The sequence below is a fragment of the Engystomops pustulosus genome, chromosome 4 (genome assembly GCF_040894005.1).
Source record: "Engystomops pustulosus chromosome 4, aEngPut4.maternal, whole genome shotgun sequence".
In the NCBI taxonomy this organism is placed as follows: domain Eukaryota; kingdom Metazoa; phylum Chordata; class Amphibia; order Anura; family Leptodactylidae; genus Engystomops; species Engystomops pustulosus.
In genome coordinates, this window is record NC_092414.1 from 6,858,976 (window position 1) to 6,881,710 (window position 22,735).

The window sequence follows — 22,735 nt, forward strand, 5'->3', positions numbered from 1 at the left end:
TGGGCATCCCATAGACCGTGACTCCATGTGTTTCATCCATAGTGAGATGAGTGAACCCCATGGTCAGGGTCAGTCCCCTGACCCGGATGTCCTGGTGGCCAAACAAATGACCCCCTTTTCAACTGGCCGGGCGGGAGTCCTGAACCCAACCATTAGGTGCACTCATCTCCAGTGGTGGTGGCAGTGATCTTCTACCTACCATCATCCTGCTCCCAGCATGCCCCTCCCCACTGTACAAACATCCGATCAGCAGCCACCACCATTATGCAATATCCGGCGGCCTCCCCCCCTTATAAAACACGCGGACAGCAGATTTCTCAAAAACATACATCATATTTCCTCTTTTATTATATAAATATCCGTTTAACCTTTTAACTGTAAGAATATAAAGCGTTTTTTTTTTCTCGGAGGATCTTTTATACAAATTCACAGACAGTACAATGAAATTTTCGGCACGTTTTCTAGGTGAGATCCAACTGTGGAGATGTTTAGGACATGGAGGGGGGGGGGGGGGGGGTGATAGAAAATACCAACATAGTCCAGTAACAAGAAGCTGCATGTGATCCACAGAAGAGAAGGGGGTGAGGACAGAAACTAACCCTAATCTGAGACCGCCCAAGGCTTGTGCTCCGGTGCAGTCATGTCAGGGGGGAGGGGGAGGGGGACAGTCTGATGTTTGCATATATAATTTGACTATCGTCATCAGGCGGAGCTCGGCTCTGCATCGTCCTTCAGCAGCAAGAGTTAAGAAAGGCAAGATCTGCACTTCAATTCCTAAACTCAAATTGGTCAAAAAAACTTAAAAGAAAAAAAAAAAAAGTTTAAGAAAACTTCCAGCCGTGGGTGACGTGGATTGTGGGGAAACTCCGGAGTGCAAAATATGGGAACTAACAGTTTATAAAACTGAGGGGGTGGGGGGGGGGGGGAGAGAGGGGAGAATCTTGTCGCTTACATCTAAGTCCCGGGGGTGGGGGCTTCACACACAGCCCGATTATTACTCTAGACAGATCACAAGTATAATACAGATGCGATGTTCTGCAGACAGATCTGCCGTGGATTTGTCCATAGAGTAACATTCTGCGATGTGTAAATGTACCCCAGGTTGTGTTTGGGGCAAATACTGTCTGGGACATCTATCGTTCCCTAATGGTCATAGACTCTATAGCGCCCCCTCTTGTAGCTTTACGAAAAGTTGCCTCTGTAAGACCACTCAGGAGGAGGACCGAGATACTTGGCAGCGGATGATTGGGTTAAATTAAAGACCAAAGCTCCATTTAATCCGGGCACAGGATTTGGGGGGGGGGGAACAGATTTTTGTTATAACGATGGGAGCGGAAATGTAAATAGGAGCAAATAACAGAAGAAAAGAAAAAGACAGACGACAGCTTTCCAGTTTAGGCACTACAAACAGAAGAGGTCAAAAACAAAGTAAAAACGAGGTAGCCGGCCATAAGGAATACCATGAAGCCCCCGTCTGCGGGGAGGGGGATGGGTGGGAATGTGTCGGATAAAAGTTTCTTTACTGGAAAGTTCCATCTACTTACAAAACAAACATAGAAAAAAAATATAGTCTAAAAGTTTCAGAAATGTTACGGGTGCAGCTCCCCCCATTAACCCTTCCTTGTGCTGGAGGTTGGCGTGGGTTACCTACTACCCGCTATGACCCCGGCCGAGGCTTCTATCACTAGTATTAGGTTTCCTGCTACTTCTGAGCGCCCCCTCATTTACATGTCACAAATTTATAGGGTCACATGTAAATGAGGAGGAGCAGAGGTAGCAAAAGTAATTCGGCAGCCTAAAATATGCCGACCCCGTGAGAAGTAGGGACCGGAGCACAGTGGTCCCTGCTGCCCGTGGGGATCACAATAGTTTAGCGCACACTAGCACCATGATGGGTACGGTTAGCAGGTGACCCATGCCACACAGCGGGGAGCTCCTTCCAATACCATTGGTAGCCCAGCTCTTGCGGCCCTCTCAGGCAGTATAACGCATCAGTCCTACAAGTCTCTGTGGTGGCACGGAGCTGGGCACGGCGGCCCTCACCTGACTTTCTCACTTTCGGTCATCTGCCAGAGCCCCAGGTTGAGCACTTTGAGGCAAGGCAGCTGCGTGATGCGCTCCAGTCCCCTCTTGGTGATGCGGGTGCACCCGTACAGGTCGATGCCAGTCAGCTGCACCAGGTGCTCGGCTATGAGCTCCAGGCTCTTGTCGGTGATGCGGACACACTGTCCGATGTTCAGGGTCCTCAGGGCGTGCATCTGCCGCACCATGCGGTTGATGCCGTCGTCGCTGATGTGACAGGAGCAGAGGGACAGGGACTTGAGTCCGTACAAGCCTTGGGCGATGTAGGCCAGGCTCTGGTCGCCCACTTTATCACAGAAGGAGACGTCCAGGCCGGTGAGTCGCAGGAAGCTGCCCATGGCCAGGTGCATGATGCCCGTGTCGCTGATGTTGTCGCAGCTGCGGAGGTTGAGGCTCTTGAGTCCGCGCATGTGGGACAGGTGCAGCAGCCCGGCGTCCGAGATGCCTCCGCAGAAGCTGAGGTTGAGCACGCGGAGCCCCTGCAGCCCCCGGGAGATGTGCTTGAGGGCCAGGTCGGTGAGTTTCTGGCAGTCCTGCAGGGTGAGCTGCTCCAGGCTCAGGCAGCCCTCGGCGGCGCTGCGGGTCATGCCGGCCAGGTGGCCGATGCCCACGTCAGAGACGTGGCGGCAGCTGCGCAGGTTGAGGCTCTTGAGGCCGTGCAGCCCCCAGGCGATGAGCAGGAGCCCCGTGTTGGTGATGTTGGAGCAGCCCCCCAGCTCCAGCACCTCCAGGCGCTTGAGGTACTGGGCGATGCGGCCCAGGCTGCTGTCCGTGATCTGCTTGCACAGGCTCAGGTTGAGGGCCCGCAGGGAGGGGATCTCCTGCACGAAGGCGTGGCCCAGCCCGTTGTCCGTCAGGTTGTAGCAGCCGCTCAGGTTCAGGCTCTGGATGTCGGGCAGGCCCTGGATGACGTAGCTCAGGGAGCGGCGCAGGCTGAGGATCTGCACCCGCCGGATGCCGCGCGCCTGCAGGCTCGGGAAGAGCGACGGGTTGGCGCGGCGGAGGTGCAGCTTGGCCTCGGTGCCCCGCCACACCGACTTGTGGTAGGCCGCGTCCCGCCAGGCCGCACACACCTGCGCCGCGCGGCCCTTGTCGCGGACGTCCAGGTAGCTGAAGATCATGGCGAGCAGCTCCGGGAACAGGCACGAGACGTGGCTCTCCATCCTGCCGGCATAGCCTCCGGGACTAGGCCGCGGCCTGGGGGGTGCGCGCTCTCTCCTCTCTCAGCGGGCGCTCTCCTCAGGGCGCGCTCCCGCTCTCCTCCGCATGGCGGCGCCCCGGCATCTCCCGCTGCTCTCGCCTTCTCTCTCGCTCTCCGGTCTCTCAGCGGAATACAGCAGCAGCCGCCGGCCGGAGCCCTGACTGGACCGTTAATACGCGACGTGCTCGATGCTGACGTCGTTTACGTGCGCGCTGCCGTCTTCGTAACAGAACGCCGTGTGCGCAGGCGCCGGGGGCGGGGCTGGGAAAACTGTCTGCCGCACTGCGCAGGCGCCGGCCCCGGCGCGCTCGGGAGCTTGTGGGGAGGCGGGGCCTGAGGCTTCTTTGTCTCAGCGCAGGAGGAATGTTACCATAGTGACCGCCCCCTCCTGCTCCGGCTCTCCGCCTCCTTCCTGATTAACCCTCTCAGGGGCGGATATCTTATACAGACACCGGAGTGTGACAGGAGGGACGGGGGGACAGAGGGGGGGGGGACAGAGGGACTGTAGAAGGAGAGATAAAAGGGACCAGGAGGAGGGGACATATAGGGGACCAGGGGGAGCAACAGAGGGACAGAAGAAGAGGGGAGGCCAAGAGGAGCAACAGAGGGACAGAAGAAGAGGGGAGGCCAGGAGGAGCAACAGAGGGACAGAAGAAGAGGGGAGGCCAGGAGGAGCAACAGAGGGACAGAAGAAGAGGGGAGGCCAGGAGGAGCAACAGAGGGACAGAAGAAGAGGGGAGGCCAGGAGGAGCAACAGAGGGACAGAAGAAGAGGGGAGGCCAGGAGGAGCAACAGAAGAAGAGGGGAGGCCAAGAGGAGCAACAGAGGGACAGAAGAAGAGGGGAGGCTAGGGGGAGCAACAGAGGGACAGAAGAAGAGGGGAGGCCAAGAGGAGCAACAGAGGGACAGAAGAAGAGGGGAGGCCAGGAGGAGCAACAGAAGAAGAGGGGAGGCCAAGAGGAGCAACAGAAGAAGAGGGGAGGCCAAGAGGAGCAACAGAGGGACAGAAGAAGAGGGGAGGCCAAGAGGAGCAACAGAGGGACAGAAGAAGAGGGGAGGCCAGGGGGAGCAACAGAGGGACAGAAGAAGAGGGGAGGCCAGGGGGAGCAACAGAGGGACAGAAGAAGAGGGGAGGCCAGGAGGAGCAACAGAGGGACAGAAGAAGAGGGGAGGCCAGGAGGAGCAACAGAGGGACAGAAGAAGAGGGGAGGCCAGGAGGAGCAACAGAGGGACAGAAGAAGAGGGGAGGCCAGGAGGAGCAACAGAGGGACAGAAGAAGAGGGGAGGCCAGGAGGAGCAACAGAGGGACCGAAGAAGAGGGGAGGCCAGGAGGAGCAACAGAGGGACCGAAGAAGAGGGGAGGCCAGGAGGAGCAACAGAGGGACCGAAGAGGAGGGGAGGCCAGGAGGAGCAACAGAGGGACCGAAGAAGAGGGGAGGCCAGGGGGAGCAACAGAGGGACAGAAGAAGAGGGGAGGCCAGGGGGAGCAACAGAGGGACAGAAGAAGAGGGGAGGCCAGGAGGAGCAACAGAGGGGAGGCCAGGAGGAGCAAAAGAGGGGAGGCCAGGAGGAGCAACAGAGGGACAGAAGAAGAGGGGAGGCCAGGAGGAGCAACAGAGGGGAGGCCAGGAGGAGCAACAGAGGGGAGGCCAGGAGGAGCAACAGAGGGGAGGCCAGGAGGAGCAACAGAGGGGAGGCCAGGAGGAGCAACAGAGGGGAGGCCAGGAGGAGCAACAGAGGGGAGGCCAGGAGGAGCAACAGAGGGGAGGCCAGGAGGAGCAACAGAGGGACAGAAGAAGAGGGGAGGCCAGGAGGAGCAACAGAGGGACAGAAGAAGAGGGGAGGCCAGGAGGAGCAACAGAGGGACAGAAGAAAAGGGGAGGCCAAGAGGAGCAACAGAGGGACAGAAGAAGAGGGGAGGCCAGGAGGAGCAACAGAGGGACAGAAGAAAAGGGGAGGCCAAGAGGAGCAACAGAGGGACAGAAGAAGAGGGGAGGCCAGGAGGAGCAACAGAGGGACAGAAGAAGAGGGGAGGCCAGGAGGAGCAACAGAAGGACAGAAGAAGAGGGGAGGCCAGGGGGAGCAACAGAGGGACAGAAGAAGAGGGGAGGCCAGGAGGAGCAACAGAGGGACAGAAGAAGAGGGGAGGCCAGGAGGAGCAACAGAGGGACAGAAGAAGAGGGGAGGCCAGGAGGAGCAACAGAAGGACAGAAGAAGAGGGGAGGCCAGGAGGAGCAACAGAGGGACAGAAGAAGAGGGGAGGCCAGGAGGAGCAACAGAGGGACAGAAGAAGAGGGGAGGCCAGGAGGAGCAACAGAAGGACAGAAGAAGAGGGGAGGCCAAGAGGAGCAACAGAGGGACAGAAGAAGAGGGGAGGCCAGGAGGAGCAACAAAGGGACATAAGAAGAGGGGAGGCCAGGAGGAGCAACAGAGGGACAGAAGAAGAGGGGAGGCCAAGAGGAGCAACAGAGGGACAGAAGAAGAGGGGAGGCCAGGGGGAGCAACAGAGGGACAGAAGAAGAGGGGAGGCCAGGAGGAGCAACAGAGGGACAGAAGAAGAGGGGAGGCCAGGGGGAGCAACAGAGGGACAGAAGAAGAGGGGAGGCCAGGAGGAGCAACAGAAGGACAGAAGAAGAGGGGAGGCCAGGAGGAGCAACAGGAGGACAGGAGACTGGGGAGCAGGAAGGCCAGGAGGAGCAACAGAAGGACAGGAGACTGGGGGAGCAGGGAGGCCAGGAGGAGCAACAGGAGGACAGGAGACTAGGGGAGCAGGGAGGCCAGGAGGAGCAACAGAAGGACAGGAGACTGGGGAGCAGGGAGGCCAGAAGGACAGGGAAGTAGGGAGGCCAGGAGGAGCAACAGGAGGACAGGAGACTAGAGGAGCAGGGAGGCCAGGAGGAGCAACAGAAGGACAGGAGACTAGAGGAGCAGGGAGGCCAGGAGGAGCAACAGAAGGACAGGAGACTGGGAGCAGGGAGGCCAGGAGGAGCAACAGAAGGACAGGAGGAGCAACAGAAGGACAGGAGACTAGGGGAGCAGGGAGGCCAGGAGGAGCAACAGGAGGACAGGAGACTAGGGGAGCAGGGAGGCCAGGAGGAGCAACAGAAGGACAGGAGACTGGGGAGCAGGGAGGCCAGAAGGACAGGGAAGTAGGGAGGCCAGGAGGAGCAACAGGAGACAAGGGAGCAGGGAGGCCAGGAGGAGCAACAGAAGGACAGGAGACTGGAGGAGCAGTGAGGACAGGAGGAGCAACAGAAGGACAGGAGACTAGGGGAGCAGGGAGGCCAGGAGGAGCAACAGGAGGACAGGAGACTAGGGGAGCAGGGAGGCCAGGAGGAGCAACAGAAGGACAGGAGACTGGGGAGCAGGGAGGCCAGAAGGACAGGGAAGTAGGGAGAACAGGAGGACAGGAGACTGGGGAGCAGGGAGGCCAGGAGGAGCAACAGAAGGACAGAAGAAGAGGGGAGGCCAGGAGGAGCAACAGGAGGACAGGAGACTGGGGAGCAGGGAGGCCAGGAAGAGCAACAGAAGGACAGGAGACTGGGAGCAGGGAGGCCAGGAGGAGCAACAGAAGGACAGGAGACTAGAGGAGCAGTGAGGACAGGAGGAGCAACAGAAGGACAGGAGACTAGGGGAGCAGGGAGGCCAGGAGGAGCAACAGGAGGACAGGAGACTAGGGGAGCAGGGAGGCCAGGAGGAGCAACAGAAGGACAGGAGACTGGGGAGCAGGGAGGCCAGAAGGACAGGGAAGTAGGGAGGCCAGGAGGAGCAACAGAAGACTAGGGAGCAGGGAGGCCAGGAGGAGCAACAGGAGGACAGGAGACTAGAGGAGCAGGGAGGCCAGGAGGAGCAACAGAAGGACAGGAGACTAGGGGAGCAGGGAGGCCAGGAGGAGCAACAGGAGGACAGGAGACTGGGGAGCAGGGAGGCCAGGAGGAGCAACAGAAGGACAGGAGACTAGGGGAGCAGGGAGGCCAGGAGGAGCAACAGGAGGACAGGAGACTAGGGGAGCAGGGAGGCCAGGAGGAGCAACAGAAGGACAGGAGACTGGGGAGCAGGGAGGCCAGGAGGAGCAACAGAAGGACAGGAGACTGGGGAGCAGGGAGGCCAGGAGGAGCAACAGAAGGACAGGAGACTAGGGGAGCAGGGAGGCCAGGAGGAGCAACAGAAGGACAGGAGACTGGGGAGCAGGGAGGCCAGGAGGAGCGATCGAGACACAGGGGACCAGGAGGAGCGATAGTAAGGACAGGAGACAGCGGTGTGGTGGTGCAGGGATAATGCACACAGCGATGTTACACTATGGAGATTTTAGCCCTGACCTGTCTCACATATCTGTTGTACTTATTAATATTTGGCTGCACTGTGTGATCATACAGGTGGCGTCCTCTAGTGGACAGTTGGCAAACTGCACATGTTCTGTAGTCAACATGAAGTGACAATGTGGGAGATGTAATGTCGGGCCGGTGATTAGACCAGGGCAGGACTAGACACTTCTCTGCTCCCTCATGATGAATCTGGCGCAGGATAACGCTGTCTCTTCCCTGCGAGGCCGCGCTCCTTCTAGGTACGAATGTCTAACAATGGTGTAGATCCATTCCCATCTACCAGGGTGCAGTTCCCCCCCTTTGCCAGTAGGGGTCGCTCTATGCCCCACAATGTGGTGACTGCAGCAGAAGAGGCGTCTGGAGATAAGAGAGATCCCATCAGATCCGTTACGGAACGGGTCACGTCACGTCTGCAATGCCAATGACTAAACCCTGATAGCAGAAGGGGCACTGGCAGGAGAGGGGTGAGCCATTCAGGGCGTAACGTGGGCACGAGACATCTAGTCACTCAATGGACAAACAGTATAGGGGATTGCAATAGTGGAGGGCGCTGAGTATGTGCCCTGGTGAGTGTCCAGCAGGGGGCGCTGAGTGTGTGCCCTGGTGAGTGTCCAGCAGGGGGCGCTGAGTGTGTGCCCTGGTGAGTGTCCAGCAGGGGGCGCTGAGTGTGTGCCCTGGTGAGTGTCCAGCAGGGGGCGCCGAGTGTGTGCTCTGGTGAGTGTCCAGCAGGGGGCGCCGAGTGTGTGCTCTGGTGAGTGTCCAGCAGGGGGCGCCGAGAGTGTGCCCTGGTGAGTGTCCAGCAGGGGGCGCCGAGTGTGTGCTCTGGTGAGTGTCCAGCAGGGGGCGCTGAGTGTGTGCCCTGGTGAGTGTCCAGCAGGGGGCGCTGAGTGTGTGCTCTGGTGAGTGTCCAGCAGGGGGCGCTGAGTGTGTGCTCTGGTGAGTGTCCAGCAGGGGGCGCCGAGTGTGTGCTCTGGTGAGTGTCCAGCAGGGGGCGCCGAGTGTATGCCCTGGTGAGTGTCCAGCAGGGGGCGCCGAGTGTGTGCTCTGGTGAGTGTCCAGCAGGGGGCGCCGAGAGTGTGCCCTGGTGAGTGTCCAGCAGGGGGCGCCGAGTGTGTGCTCTGGTGAGTGTCCAGCAGGGGGCGCCGAGAGTGTGCCCTGGTGAGTGTCCAGCAGGGGCGCCGAGTGTGTGCTCTGGTGAGTGTCCAGCAGGGGGCGCTGAGTGTGTGCCCTGGTGAGTGTCCAGCAGGGGGCGCCGAGTGTGTGCTCTGGTGAGTGTCCAGCAGGGGGCGCTGAGTGTGTGCTCTGGTGAGTGTCCAGCAGGGGGCGCCGAGTGTGTGCTCTGGTGAGTGTCCAGCAGGGGGCGCCGAGTGTGTGCTCTGGTGAGTGTCCAGCAGGGGGCGCTGAGTGTGTGCTCTGGTGAGTGTCCAGCAGGGGGCGCTGAGTGTGTGCTCTGGTGAGTGTCCAGCAGGGGGCGCTGTGCAGTCCTCATCCCTCACGCTCCATTAGACAAGTTTCCGAAGGGGGCGCCAAAAACCAATCCCATAAATCTCCGTCCGTCTCTCTGTATAGGGGACGGCACCGCTGATGTCATACAGGTATGTGGCAGAACGTCCACAGATCACCTGCCCCCGGGCATCTGCTGGCCAGGAGGGGGCAAACAGACGCCAACCTCCATGACAGCCGGGCACTAACACATCAGGTATAGACCGGGGCCCCCGAAAATGCAGATTGTGTGGAGTGAATGCAGGACATGTCCTTACACTGCTGGGCACTGAGCCTCTGCACAGCCCCTCACAATGAGTTATGTGACTGTTGTAGTATTTAAAGGAAATATCCCAGAATCCATCCTGATCTTTCTTATCCATGGCCTCCATCCTTCTAAAATCAACTTTCACAATTATGGTAATAAGCCTGGGGGTGTTACCCGAGCTCCTCTGTGCTGCAGAATCAGCAGCTGTTACAATGTGCAGGAGCACGTCCCCTAAGATTAAACCAGTCAGAGGGGAGACAGTGTAACAGCCTGTAAAGCTACAGCACAGAGGGGCTTCGGTAACATTTCAGGTTCATTAGCATAAATTTAAAAGTTGATTTTGTTTTTAGAAGGAAGGAGGACATGGACAAAGGTCTGATTACACATCTCTCGGGGGACTATACCCAATGCTACTTGCTGAGGACATATCACCAGTACAACGCTGGAATAGAAATCCATATTTCACAGTCCTGCTGCTACTAACTTCATAAACAATGGCCTGATAATACATAAGAAACCTCAGTGTGTAACAGAATCATATTAAACCCCGTCGGATACTTCCGGATTACTTTTTATTAGTTCTGTATTTGGGGCTCTTCGGGACGCAAGGGGTTAAGCGGATCTTTGGGTGCACAGCTGCAGACCGTGTGTATTGATCCTGGACGGTACCAGGTCCGATGTGATGTATCCCCTCAGTGGTGAGCCCAGGGGTGGGGGGGGATACGTGGCACCTGCCAAGTGTAACTTTCCCTGCGGTGATGTGTTTGGATAAATGTGGCACCGCCAGGGGGGCAGACGGGGCGCCTTATCTCCGGGTCTGGGGGCCACCAGCTGCTGTACCTGTGCCCGGAGTCACTACAACTCCCAGCAGGGTCTCTCTAGACTGTCTCTCCCCCTCTAAGGTCTATTTGGTTTCTCCAGATGTTGACCCAATAACAAGGGACAGTATATACACACATATATATATATGGGGTCTTATCTGTCTCCCCCCAATATGTAACAGTCTCTCCAAGTCTCGGGTTGTGTTTGCCCTGCAGGGGCCTGTGACTGTCTCTGGCTGTGTTTGCCCTCTGGGGGGTCTGAGGATGTCTCTCTACATGTGCCCTATCATGTTCTCTGGCAGTCTCTCCTTGTATGTGGCAGTCTCTCCTTTTATGTTGCAGTCTCTCTCTCTCTCTGTATGTTGCAGTCTCTCTCTCTCTCACTCTGTATGTTGCAGTCTCTCTCTCTCCCTGTATGTTGCAGTCTCTCTCTCTCTCTCTGTATGTTGCAGTCTCTCTCTCTCTCACTCTGTATGTTGCAGTCTCTCTCTCTCCCTGTATGTTGCAGTCTCTCTCTCTCTCTGTATGTTGCAGTCTCTCTCTCTCTCTCTGTATGTTGCAGTCTCTCTCTCTCTCTGTATGTTGCAGTCTCTCTCTCTCTCTCTGTATGTTGCAGTCTCTCTCTCTCACTCTGTATGTTGCAGTCTCTCTCTCTCCCTGTATGTTGCAGTCTCTCTCTCTCTCTCTCTCTCTGTATGTTGCAGTCTCTCTCTCTCTCTCTCTGTATGTTGCAGTCTCTCTCTCTCTCACTCTGTATGTTGCAGTCTCTCTCTCTCCCTGTATGTTGCAGTCTCTCTCTCTCTCTCTGTATGTTGCAGTCTCTCTCTCTCTCACTCTGTATGTTGCAGTCTCTCTCTCTCCCTGTATGTTGCAGTCTCTCTCTCTCTCTCTGTATGTTGCAGTCTCTCTCTCTCTCTCTCTCTCTCCCTGTATGTTGCAGTCTCTCTCTCTCTGTATGTTGCACTCTCTCTCCCTGTATGTTGCAGTCTCTCTCTCTCTCCCTGTATGTTGCAGTCTCTCTCTCTCTCTGTATGTTGCAGTCTCTCTCTCTCCCTGTATGTTGCAGTCTCTCTCTCTCTCCCTGTATGTTGCAGTCTCTCTCTCTCTCTGTATGTTGCAGTCTCTCTCTCTCTCTCTGTATGTTGCAGTCTCTCTCTCTCTCTGTATGTTGCAGTCTCTCTCTCTCTCTCTGTATGTTGCAGTCTCTCTCTCTCACTCTGTATGTTGCAGTCTCTCTCTCTCCCTGTATGTTGCAGTCTCTCTCTCTCTCTCTCTCTGTATGTTGCAGTCTCTCTCTCTCTCTCTCTGTATGTTGCAGTCTCTCACTCTGTATGTTGCAGTCTCTCTCTCTCTCCCTGTATGTTGCAGTCTCTCTCTCTCTCTCTGTATGTTGCAGTCTCTCTCTCTCTCACTCTGTATGTTGCAGTCTCTCTCTCTCTCCCTGTATGTTGCAGTCTCTCTCTCTCTCTCCCTGTATGTTGCAGTCTCTCTCTCTCTCTCTGTATGTTGCAGTCTCTCTCTCTCTCTCACTCTGTATGTTGCAGTCTCTCTCTCTCTCACTCTGTATGTTGCAGTCTCTCTCTCTCCCTGTATGTTGCAGTCTCTCTCTCTCTCTGTATGTTGCAGTCTCTCTCTCTCTCTCTGTATGTTGCAGTCTCTCTCTCTCTCACTCTGTATGTTGCAGTCTCTCTCTCTCACTCTGTATGTTGCAGTCTCTCTCTCTCTCTCTGTATGTTGCAGTCTCTCTCTCTCTCACTCTGTATGTTGCAGTCTCTCTCTCTCTCTGTATGTTGCAGTCTCTCTCTCTCTCTCTGTATGTTGCAGTCTCTCTCTCTCTCTGTATGTTGCAGTCTCTCTCTCTCTCTCTGTATGTTGCAGTCTCTCTCTCTCACTCTGTATGTTGCAGTCTCTCTCTCTCCCTGTATGTTGCAGTCTCTCTCTCTCTCTCTCTCTGTATGTTGCAGTCTCTCTCTCTCTCTCTCTGTATGTTGCAGTCTCTCTCTCTCTCACTCTGTATGTTGCAGTCTCTCTCTCTCCCTGTATGTTGCAGTCTCTCTCTCTCTCTCTGTATGTTGCAGTCTCTCTCTCTCTCACTCTGTATGTTGCAGTCTCTCTCTCTCCCTGTATGTTGCAGTCTCTCTCTCTCTCTCTGTATGTTGCAGTCTCTCTCTCTCTCTCTCTCTCTCCCTGTATGTTGCAGTCTCTCTCTCTCTGTATGTTGCAGTCTCTCTCTCTCTCCCTGTATGTTGCAGTCTCTCTCTCTCTCTGTATGTTGCAGTCTCTCTCTCTCCCTGTATGTTGCAGTCTCTCTCTCTCTCCCTGTATGTTGCAGTCTCTCTCTCTCTCTGTATGTTGCAGTCTCTCTCTCTCTCTCTGTATGTTGCAGTCTCTCTCTCTCTCTCTGTATGTTGCAGTCTCTCTCTCTCTCTGTATGTTGCAGTCTCTCTCTCTCTCTCTGTATGTTGCAGTCTCTCTCTCTCCCTGTATGTTGCAGTCTCTCTCTCTCTCTCTCTGTATGTTGCAGTCTCTCTCTCTCTCTCTCTGTATGTTGCAGTCTCTCTCTCTCTCTCTCTGTATGTTGCAGTCTCTCTCTCTCACTCTGTATGTTGCAGTCTCTCTCTCTCTCCCTGTATGTTGCAGTCTCTCTCTCTCTCTCTGTATGTTGCAGTCTCTCTCTCTCTCTCACTCTGTATGTTGCAGTCTCTCTCTCTCTCCCTGTATGTTGCAGTCTCTCTCTCTCTCTCCTGTATGTTGCAGTCTCTCTCTCTCTCTCTCTGTATGTTGCAGTCTCTCTCTCTCTCACTCTGTATGTTGCAGTCTCTCTCTCTCTCACTCTGTATGTTGCAGTCTCTCTCTCTCTCACTCTGTATGTTGCAGTCTCTCTCTCTCTCACTCTGTATGTTGCAGTCTCTCTCTCTCTGTATGTTGCAGTCTCTCTCTCTGTATGTTGCAGTCTCTCTCTCTGTATGTTGCAGTCTCTCTCTCTGTATGTTGCAGTCTCTCTCTCTGTATGTTGCAGTCTCTCTCTCTCTCTGTATGTTGCAGTCTCTCTCTCTCTCTGTATGTTGCAGTCTCTCTCTCTCCCTGTATGTTGCAGTCTCTCTCTCTCCCTGTATGTTGCAGTCTCTCTCTCTCCCTGTATGTTGCAGTCTCTCTCACTCTGTATGTTGCAGTCTCTCTCTCTCCCTGTATGTTGCAGTCTCTCTCTCTCTCTCTCTGTATGTTGCAGTCTCTCTCTCTCTCTCTCTGTATGTTGCAGTCTCTCTCTCTCTCACTCTGTATGTTGCAGTCTCTCTCTCTCTCACTCTGTATGTTGCAGTCTCTCTCTCTCTCTGTATGTTGCAGTCTCTCTCTCTCTCTCTCTCTCTCTCTCTCTCTCCCTGTATGTTGCAGTCTCTCTCTCTCCCTGTATGTTGCAGTCTCTCTCTCTCTCTGTATGTTGCAGTCTCTCTCTCTCCCTGTATGTTGCAGTCTCTCTCTCTCCCTGTATGTTGCAGTCTCTCTCTCTCTCTGTATGTTGCAGTCTCTCTCTCTCTCTGTATGTTGCAGTCTCTCTCTCTCTCTGTATGTTGCAGTCTCTCTCTCTCTCTGTATGTTGCAGTCTCTCTCTCTCTCTGTATGTTGCAGTCTCTCTCTCTCTCTGTATGTTGCAGTCTCTCTCTCTCTCTGTATGTTGCAGTCTCTCTCTCTCTCTGTATGTTGCAGTCTCTCTCTCTCTCTCTGTATGTTGCAGTCTCTCTCTCTCTCTCTGTATGTTGCAGTCTCTCTCTCTCCCTGTATGTTGCAGTCTCTCTCTCTCTCTGTATGTTGCAGTCTCTCTCTCTCTCTGTATGTTGCAGTCTCTCTCTCTCTCTGTATGTTGCAGTCTCTCTCTCTCTCTGTATGTTGCAGTCTCTCTCTCTCTCTGTATGTTGCAGTCTCTCTCTCTCTCTGTATGTTGCAGTCTCTCTCTCTCTCTGTATGTTGCAGTCTCTCTCTCTCTCTGTATGTTGCAGTCTCTCTCTCTCCCTGTATGTTGCAGTCTCTCTCTCTCTGTGTTGCAGTCTCTCTCTCTCCCTGTATGTTGCAGTCTCTCTCTCTCTCCCTGTATGTTGCAGTCTCTCTCTCTCCCTGTATGTTGCAGTCTCTCTCTCTCTCCCTGTATGTTGCAGTCTCTCTCTGTATGTTGCAGTCTCTCTCTCTCTCCCTGTATGTTGCAGTCTCTCTCTCTCTCTGTATGTTGCAGTCTCTCTCTCTCTCTCTCTCTGTATGTTGCAGTCTCTCTCTCTCCCTGTATGTTGCAGTCTCTCTCTCTCTCTCTCTGTATGTTGCAGTCTCTCTCTCTCTCTCTCTGTATGTTGCAGTCTCTCTCTCTCTCCCTGTATGTTGCAGTCTCTCTCTCTCTCTCTCTGTATGTTGCAGTCTCTCTCTCTCACTCTGTATGTTGCAGTCTCTCTCTCTCTCTGTATGTTGCAGTCTCTCTCTCTCTCTCTGTATGTTGCAGTCTCTCTCTCTCCCTGTATGTTGCAGTCTCTCTCTCTCCCTGTATGTTGCAGTCTCTCTCTCTCTCTCCTGTATGTTGCAGTCTCTCTCTCTCTCCCTGTATGTTGCAGTCTCTCTCTCTCTCTCTGTATGTTGCAGTCTCTCTCTCTCTCACTCTGTATGTTGCAGTCTCTCTCTCTCTCACTCTGTATGTTGCAGTCTCTCTCTCTCTCTGTATGTTGCAGTCTCTCTCTCTCTCTCTCTCTCTCTCTCTCTCTCCCTGTATGTTGCAGTCTCTCTCTCTCCCTGTATGTTGCAGTCTCTCTCTCTCTCTGTATGTTGCAGTCTCTCTCTCTCCCTGTATGTTGCAGTCTCTCTCTCTCCCTGTATGTTGCAGTCTCTCTCTCTCTCTGTATGTTGCAGTCTCTCTCTCTCTCTGTATGTTGCAGTCTCTCTCTCTCTCTGTATGTTGCAGTCTCTCTCTCTCTCTGTATGTTGCAGTCTCTCTCTCTCTCTGTATGTTGCAGTCTCTCTCTCTCTCTGTATGTTGCAGTCTCTCTCTCTCTCTGTATGTTGCAGTCTCTCTCTCTCTCTCTGTATGTTGCAGTCTCTCTCTCTCTCTCTGTATGTTGCAGTCTCTCTCTCTCCCTGTATGTTGCAGTCTCTCTCTCTCTCTGTATGTTGCAGTCTCTCTCTCTCTCTGTATGTTGCAGTCTCTCTCTCTCTCTGTATGTTGCAGTCTCTCTCTCTCTCTGTATGTTGCAGTCTCTCTCTCTCTCTGTATGTTGCAGTCTCTCTCTCTCTCTGTATGTTGCAGTCTCTCTCTCTCTCTGTATGTTGCAGTCTCTCTCTCTCTCTGTATGTTGCAGTCTCTCTCTCTCCCTGTATGTTGCAGTCTCTCTCTCTCTCTGTATGTTGCAGTCTCTCTCTCTCCCTGTATGTTGCAGTCTCTCTCTCTCTCCCTGTATGTTGCAGTCTCTCTCTCTCCCTGTATGTTGCAGTCTCTCTCTCTCTCCCTGTATGTTGCAGTCTCTCTCTGTATGTTGCAGTCTCTCTCTCTCTCCCTGTATGTTGCAGTCTCTCTCTCTCTCTCTGTATGTTGCAGTCTCTCTCTCTCTCTCTCTCTGTATGTTGCAGTCTCTCTCTCTCTCTGTATGTTGCAGTCTCTCTCTCTCTCTCTCTGTATGTTGCAGTCTCTCTCTCTCTCTCTCTCTGTATGTTGCAGTCTCTCTCTCTCTCCCTGTATGTTGCAGTCTCTCTCTCTCTCTCTCTGTATGTTGCAGTCTCTCTCTCTCTCTCTGTATGTTGCAGTCTCTCTCTCTCTCTGTATGTTGCAGTCTCTCTCTCTCTCTCTGTATGTTGCAGTCTCTCTCTCTCCCTGTATGTTGCAGTCTCTCTCTCTCTCCTGTATGTTGCAGTCTCTCTCTCTCTCTCCCTGTATGTTGCAGTCTCTCTCTCTCTCCCTGTATGTTGCAGTCTCTCTCTCTCCCTGTATGTTGCAGTCTCTCTCTCTCTCACTCTGTATGTTGCAGTCTCTCTCTCTCTCACTCTGTATGTTGCAGTCTCTCTCTCTCTCACTCTGTATGTTGCAGTCTCTCTCTCTCACTCTGTATGTTGCAGTCTCTCTCTCTCTCACTCTGTATGTTGCAGTCTCTCTCTCTCACTCTGTATGTTGCAGTCTCTCTCTCTCTCACTCTGTATGTTGCAGTCTCTCTCTCTCTCACTCTGTATGTTGCAGTCTCTCTCTCTCTCACTCTGTATGTTGCAGTCTCTCTCTCTCTCACTCTGTATGTTGCAGTCTCTCTCTCTCTCACTCTGTATGTTGCAGTCTCTCTCTCTCTCTCACTCTGTATGTTGCAGTCTCTCTCTCTCTCTGTATGTTGCAGTCTCTCTCTCTCACTCTGTATGTTGCAGTCTCTCTCTCTCTCTCACTCTGTATGTTGCAGTCTCTCTCTCTCACTCTGTATGTTGCAGTCTCTCTCTCTCTCTCTCTGTATGTTGCAGTCTCTCTCTCACTCTGTATGTTGCAGTCTCTCTCTCTCTCACTCTGTATGTTGCAGTCTCTCTCTCTCTCTCACTCTGTATGTTGCAGTCTCTCTCTCTCTCACTCTGTATGTTGCAGTCTCTCTCTCTCTCACTCTGTATGTTGCAGTCTCTCTCTCTCTCTGTATGTTGCAGTCTCTCTCTCTCACTCTGTATGTTGCAGTCTCTCTCTCTCTCTCACTCTGTATGTTGCAGTCTCTCTCTCTCTCTCACTCTGTATGTTGCAGTCTCTCTCTCTCTCTCACTCTGTATGTTGCAGTCTCTCTCTCTCTCTCACTCTGTATGTTGCAGTCTCTCTCTCTCTCTCACTCTGTATGTTGCAGTCTCTCTCTCTCTCTCACTCTGTATGTTGCAGTCTCTCTCTCTCTCACTCTGTATGTTGCAGTCTCTCTCTCTCTCTCACTCTGTATGTTGCAGTCTCTCTATGTTGCAGTCTCTCTCTCTCTCTGTATGTTGCAGTCTCTCTCTCTCTCTCTCTGTATGTTGCAGTCTCTCTCTCTCTCTGTATGTTGCAGTCTCTCTCTCTCTCTGTATGTTGCAGTCTCTCTCTCTCTCTGTATGTTGCAGTCTCTCTCTCTCTTCTCTGTATGTTGCAGTCTCTCTCTCTCTCTGTATGTTGCAGTCTCTCTCTCTCTCTGTATGTTGCAGTCTCTCTCTCTCTCTGTATGTGCAGTCTCTCTCTCTCTCTGTATGTTGCAGTCTCTCTCTCTCTCTGTATGTTGCAGTCTCTTCTCTCTCTGTATGTTGCAGTCTCTCTCTCTCTCCTGTATGTTGCAGTCTCTCTCTCTCTCTCTGTATGTTGCAGTCTCTCTCTCTCTCTCTCTCTGTATGTTGCAGTCTCTCTCTCTCTCTCTGTATGTTGCAGTCTCTCTCTCTCTGTATGTTGCAGTCTCTCTCTCTCCTGTATGTTGCAGTCTCTCTCTCTCTCCCTTGTTGCAGTCTCTCTCTCTCTCTCTCTCTCCCTGTTGCAGTCTCTCTCTTTTCTCTCTCTCTCCCTGTTGCAGTCTCTCTCTCTCTCTGTATGTTGCAGTCTCTCTCTCTCTCTCTCTCTGTATGTTGCACTCTCTCTCTCTCTCTCTCTGTATGTTGCAGTCTCTCTCTCTCTCCCTGTATGTTGCAGTCTCTCTCTCTCTCTCTGTATGTTGCAGTCTCTCTCTCTCTCCCTGTATGTGGCAGTCTCTCTCTCTCTCTCTCTGTATGTTGCAGTCTCTCTCTCTCTCTCTCTGTATGTTGCAGTCTCTCTCTCTCTCTGTATGTTGCAGTCTCTCTCTCTCTCTCTCTCTGTATGTTGCAGTCTCTCTCTCTCTCTCTCTGTATGTTGCAGTCTCTCTCTCTCTGTATGTTGCAGTCTCTCTCTCTCTCTCCCTGTTGCAGTCTCTCTCTCTCTCTCTCTCTCTCTCCGTTGCAGTCTCTCTCTCTCTCCCTGTTGCAGTCTCTCTCTCTCTCCCTGTTGCAGTCTCTCTCTCTCTCTCTCTGTATGTTGCAGTCTCTCTCTCTCTCTCTCTCTGTATGTTGCAGTCTCTCTCTCTTTCCTGTATGTTGCAGTCTCTCTCTCTCTCTGTATGTTGCAGTCTCTCTCTCTGTAGGTTGCAGTCTCTCTCTCCCTGTTGCAGTCTCTCTCTCTCTCTGTATGTTGCAGTCTCTCTCTCTCTCTCTCTGTATGTTGCAGTCTCTCTCTCTCTCCCTGTATGTTGCAGTCTCTCTCTCTCTCTGTATGTTGCAGTCTCTCTCTCTGTATGTTGCAGTCTCTCTCTCTCTCCCTGTTGCAGTCTCTCTCTCTCCCTGTTGCAGTCTCTCGCTCTCTCCCTGTATGTTGCAGTCTCTCTCTCTCTCCCTGTATGTTGCAGTCTCTCTCTCTCTCCCTGTATGTTGCAGTCTCTCTCTCTCTCTCTCTCTGTATGTTGCAGTCTCTCTCTCTCTGTATGTTGCAGTCTCTCTCTCTCTCTCTCTGTATGTTGCAGTCTCTCTCTCTCTCTCTCTGTGTTGCAGTCTCTCTCTCTCTGTATGTTGCAGTCTCTCTCTCTCTCTCTCTCTGTATGTTGCAGTCTCTCTCTCTCTGTATGTTGCAGTCTCTCTCTCTCTCTCTGTATGTTGCAGTCTCTCTCTCTCTCTCTCTGTGTTGCAGTCTCTCTCTCTCTGTATGTTGCAGTCTCTCTGTTGGTGTCTCAGTGTTTGCCCTCTCACTTCCCGGGTAGTAAAATGTAAATGAGCGGTGGGGGTGTGTGCAGTGTCCGGGGCGGCCGGCAGGGGAGCAGCCCCTCCTGTGCTCCGGCAGGACCCTCACTCATCAGTCTCATCACTTCTCCTGCAGGGACCCCTGAGCTGCTGGACATCGCTGGAGCCGAGCTGTCCGGGGGGCAGCATGAGGGGGCACTTACCTCTGCTACTACTGCTGCTGACCTCTGCCCTGCTGCCCCTGGTGGGGGGCAACTCCTGGTGGTGAGTACCTGATGCACGGAGTGTGATACATTGTAACAGGATGGGAAGAGGAAGAGGGGCACAAGGATGAGGGGGGCTCAGGGGGAGGAGTCATATGCATGGGGGGGGGGGGTCCTGTATACAGATGACAGTGTGACATAGTGCAGTATATGGGGGTCCTGTATATCAGATGACATTGTGACATAGTGTAGTATATGGGGGTCCTGTATACAGATGACAGTGTGACATAGTGCAGTATAGGGGGGGTCCTTGTATACAGATGACAGTGTGACATAGTGCAGTATATGGGGGGGTCCTGTATACAGATGACATTGTGACATAGTGTAGTATATGGGGTCCTGTATACAGATGACAGTGTGACATAGTGCAGTATATGGGGGGGTCCTGTATACAGATGACAGTGTGACATAGTGCAGTATATGGGGGTCCTGTATACAGATGACAGTGTGACATAGTGCAGTATATGGGGGGGTCCTGTATACAGATGACAGTGTGACATAGTGCAGTATATGGGGGGTCCTGTATACAGATGACAGTGTGACATAGTGCAGTATATGGGGGGTCCTGTATACAGATGACAGTGTGACATGTGCAGTATATGGGGGTCCTGTATACAGATGACAGTGTGACATAGTGCAGTATATGGGGGTCCTGTATACAGATGACAGTGTGACATAGTGCAGTATATGGGGGGGTCCTGTATACAGATGACAGTGTGACATAGTGCAGTATATGGGGGGGTCCTGTATACAGATGACAGTGTGACATAGTGCAGTATATGGGGGGTCCTGTATACAGATGACAGTGTGACATAGTGCAGTATATGGGGGGGTCCTGTATACAGATGACAGTGTGACATAGTGCAGTATATGGGGGGTCCTGTATACAGATGACAGTGTGACATAGTGCAGTATTATGGGGTCCTGTATACAGATGACAGTGTGACATAGTGCAGTATATGGGGGGGTCCTGTATACAGATGACAGTGTGACATAGTGCAGTATATGGGGGTCCTGTATACAGATGACAGTGTGACATAGTGCAGTATATGGGGGGTCCTGTATACAGATGACAGTGTGACATAGTGCAGTATATGGGGGGTCCTGTATACAGATGACAGTGTGACATAGTGCAGTATATGGGGGGTCCTGTATACAGATGACAGTGTGACATAGTGCAGTATATGGGGGGTCCTGTATACAGATGACAGTGTGACATAGTGCAGTATATGGGGGGGTCCTGTATACAGATGACAGTGTGACATAGTGCAGTATATGGGGGGTCCTGTATACAGATGACAGTGTGACATAGTGCAGTATATGGGGGGGTCCTGTATACAGATGACAGTGTGACATAGTGCAGTATATGGGGGGTCCTGTATACAGATGACAGTGTGACATAGTGCAGTATATGGGGGGTCCTGTATACAGATGACAGTGTGACATAGTGCAGTATATGGGGGTCCTGTATACAGATGACAGTGTGACATAGTGCAGTATATGGGGGGTCCTGTATACAGATGACAGTGTGACATAGTGCAGTATATGGGGGGGTCCTGTATACAGATGACAGTGTGACATAGTGTAGTATATGGGGGGTCCTGTATACAGATGACAGTGTGACATAGTGCAGTATATGGGGGGGGGTCCTGTATACAGAGGCAAGTTTGACATAGTGCAGTATATGGGGGGTCCTGTATACAGATGACAGTGTGACATAGTGCAGTATATGGGGGGGTCCTGTATACAGATGACAGTGTGACATAGTGCAGTATATGGGGGGTCCTGTATACAGATGACAGTGTGACATAGTGCAGTATATGGGGGGTCCTGTATACAGATGACAGTGTGACATAGTGCAGTATATGGGGGGTCCTGTATACAGATGACAGTGTGACATAGTGCAGTATATGGGGGGTCCTGTATACAGATGACAGTGTGACATAGTGCAGTATATGGGGGGGGTCCTGTATACAGATGACAGTGTGACATAGTGCAGTATATGGGGGGTCCTGTATACAGATGACAGTGTGACATAGTGCAGTATATGGGGGGGTCCTGTATACAGATGACAGTGTGACATAGTGCAGTATATGGGGGGGTCCTGTATACAGATGACAGTGTGACATAGTGCAGTATATGGGGGGGTCCTGTATACAGATGACAGTGTGACATAGTGCAGTATATGGGGGGTCCTGTATACAGATGACAGTGTGACATAGTGCAGTATATGGGGGGTCCTGTATACAGATGACAGTGTGACATAGTGCAGTATATGGGGGGGTCCTGTATACAGATGACAGTGTGACATAGTGCAGTATATGGGGGGTCCTGTATACAGATGACAGTGTGACATAGTGCAGTATATGGGGGGGTCCTGTATACAGATGACAGTGTGACATAGTGCAGTATATGGGGGGGTCCTGTATACAGATGACAGTGTGACATAGTGCAGTATATGGGGGTCCTGTATACAGATGACAGTGTGACATAGTGCAGTATATGGGGGGTCCTGTATACAGATGACAGTGTGACATAGTGCAGTATATGGGGGGTCCTGTATACAGATGACAGTGTGACATAGTGCAGTATATGGGGGGTCCTGTATACAGATGACAGTGTGACATAGTGCAGTATATGGGGGGGGGTCCTGTATACAGATGACAGTGTGACATAGTGCAGTATATGGGGGGTCCTGTATACAGATGACAGTGTGACATAGTGCAGTATATGGGGGTCCTGTATACAGATGACAGTGTGACATAGTGCAGTATATGGGGGGTCCTGTATACAGATGACAGTGTGACATAGTGCAGTATATGGGGGTCCTGTATACAGATGACAGTGTGACATAGTGCAGTATATGGGGGGGTCCTGTATACAGATGACAGTGTGACATAGTGCAGTATATGGGGGGTCCTGTATACAGATGACAGTGTGACATAGTGCAGTATATGGGGGGTCCTGTATACAGATGACAGTGTGACATAGTGCAGTATATGGGGGTCCTGTATACAGATGACAGTGTGACATAGTGCAGTATATGGGGGGGTCCTGTATACAGATGACAGTGTGACACATAGTGCAGTATATGGGGGGTCCTGTATACAGATGACAGTGTGACATAGTGCAGTATATGGGGGGTCCTGTATACAGATGACAGTGTGACATAGTGCAGTATATGGGGGTCCTGTATACAGATGACAGTGTGACATAGTGCAGTATATGGGGGGTCCTGTATACAGATGACAGTGTGACATAGTGCAGTATATGGGGGGTCCTGTATACAGATGACAGTGTGACATAGTGCAGTATATGGGGGGTCCTGTATACAGATGACAGTGTGACATAGTGCAGTATATGGGGGGTCCTGTATACAGATGACAGTGTGACATAGTGCAGTATATGGGGGGTCCTGTATACAGATGACAGTGTGACATAGTGCAGTATATGGGGGGTCCTGTATACAGATGACAGTGTGACATAGTGCAGTATATGGGGGTCCTGTATACAGATGACAGTGTGACATAGTGGCAGTATATGGGGGTCCTGTATACAGATGACACCGTGAGTGACCATAGTGCAGTATATGGGGGGGTCCCTGTATACAGATG

At 52.6% G+C, this 22,735-nt stretch overlaps 2 protein-coding genes across 2 annotated transcripts; one reads left to right on the top strand and one right to left on the bottom strand.

Moving 5' to 3' along the window:
* Positions 1-313: 313 nt before the first annotated feature.
* Positions 314-3,532, bottom strand: FBXL14 (F-box and leucine rich repeat protein 14). Its single transcript, XM_072144943.1, has one exon. It carries the CDS (start codon positions 3,243-3,245, stop codon positions 2,040-2,042), a length of 1,206 nt encoding a protein of 401 aa, XP_072001044.1. The 5' UTR covers positions 3,246-3,532; the 3' UTR covers positions 314-2,039.
* On the top strand, positions 3,472-19,118 carry LOC140125861 (uncharacterized). Its single transcript, XM_072144737.1, has 3 exons — positions 3,472-3,506; positions 5,799-7,847; positions 18,995-19,118. Exons 1-2 carry the CDS (start codon positions 3,472-3,474, stop codon positions 6,868-6,870), a joined length of 1,107 nt encoding a protein of 368 aa, XP_072000838.1. The 3' UTR covers positions 6,871-7,847; positions 18,995-19,118.
* The last annotated feature ends 3,617 nt before the right edge of the window (positions 19,119-22,735 follow it).

Coding starts and splice junctions, on each gene's coding strand:
- FBXL14 (XM_072144943.1), bottom strand. CDS start 3,245: ATGGAGAGCCACGTCTCGTGCCTGTTCCCGGAGCTGCTCGCCATGATC.
- LOC140125861 (XM_072144737.1), top strand. CDS start 3,472: ATGCTGACGTCGTTTACGTGCGCGCTGCCGTCTTC. Junction 3,507..5,798: donor ACGTGCGCGCTGCCGTCTTC/GTAACAGAACGC, acceptor ACAGAGGGACAG/AAGAAGAGGGGAGGCCAGGA.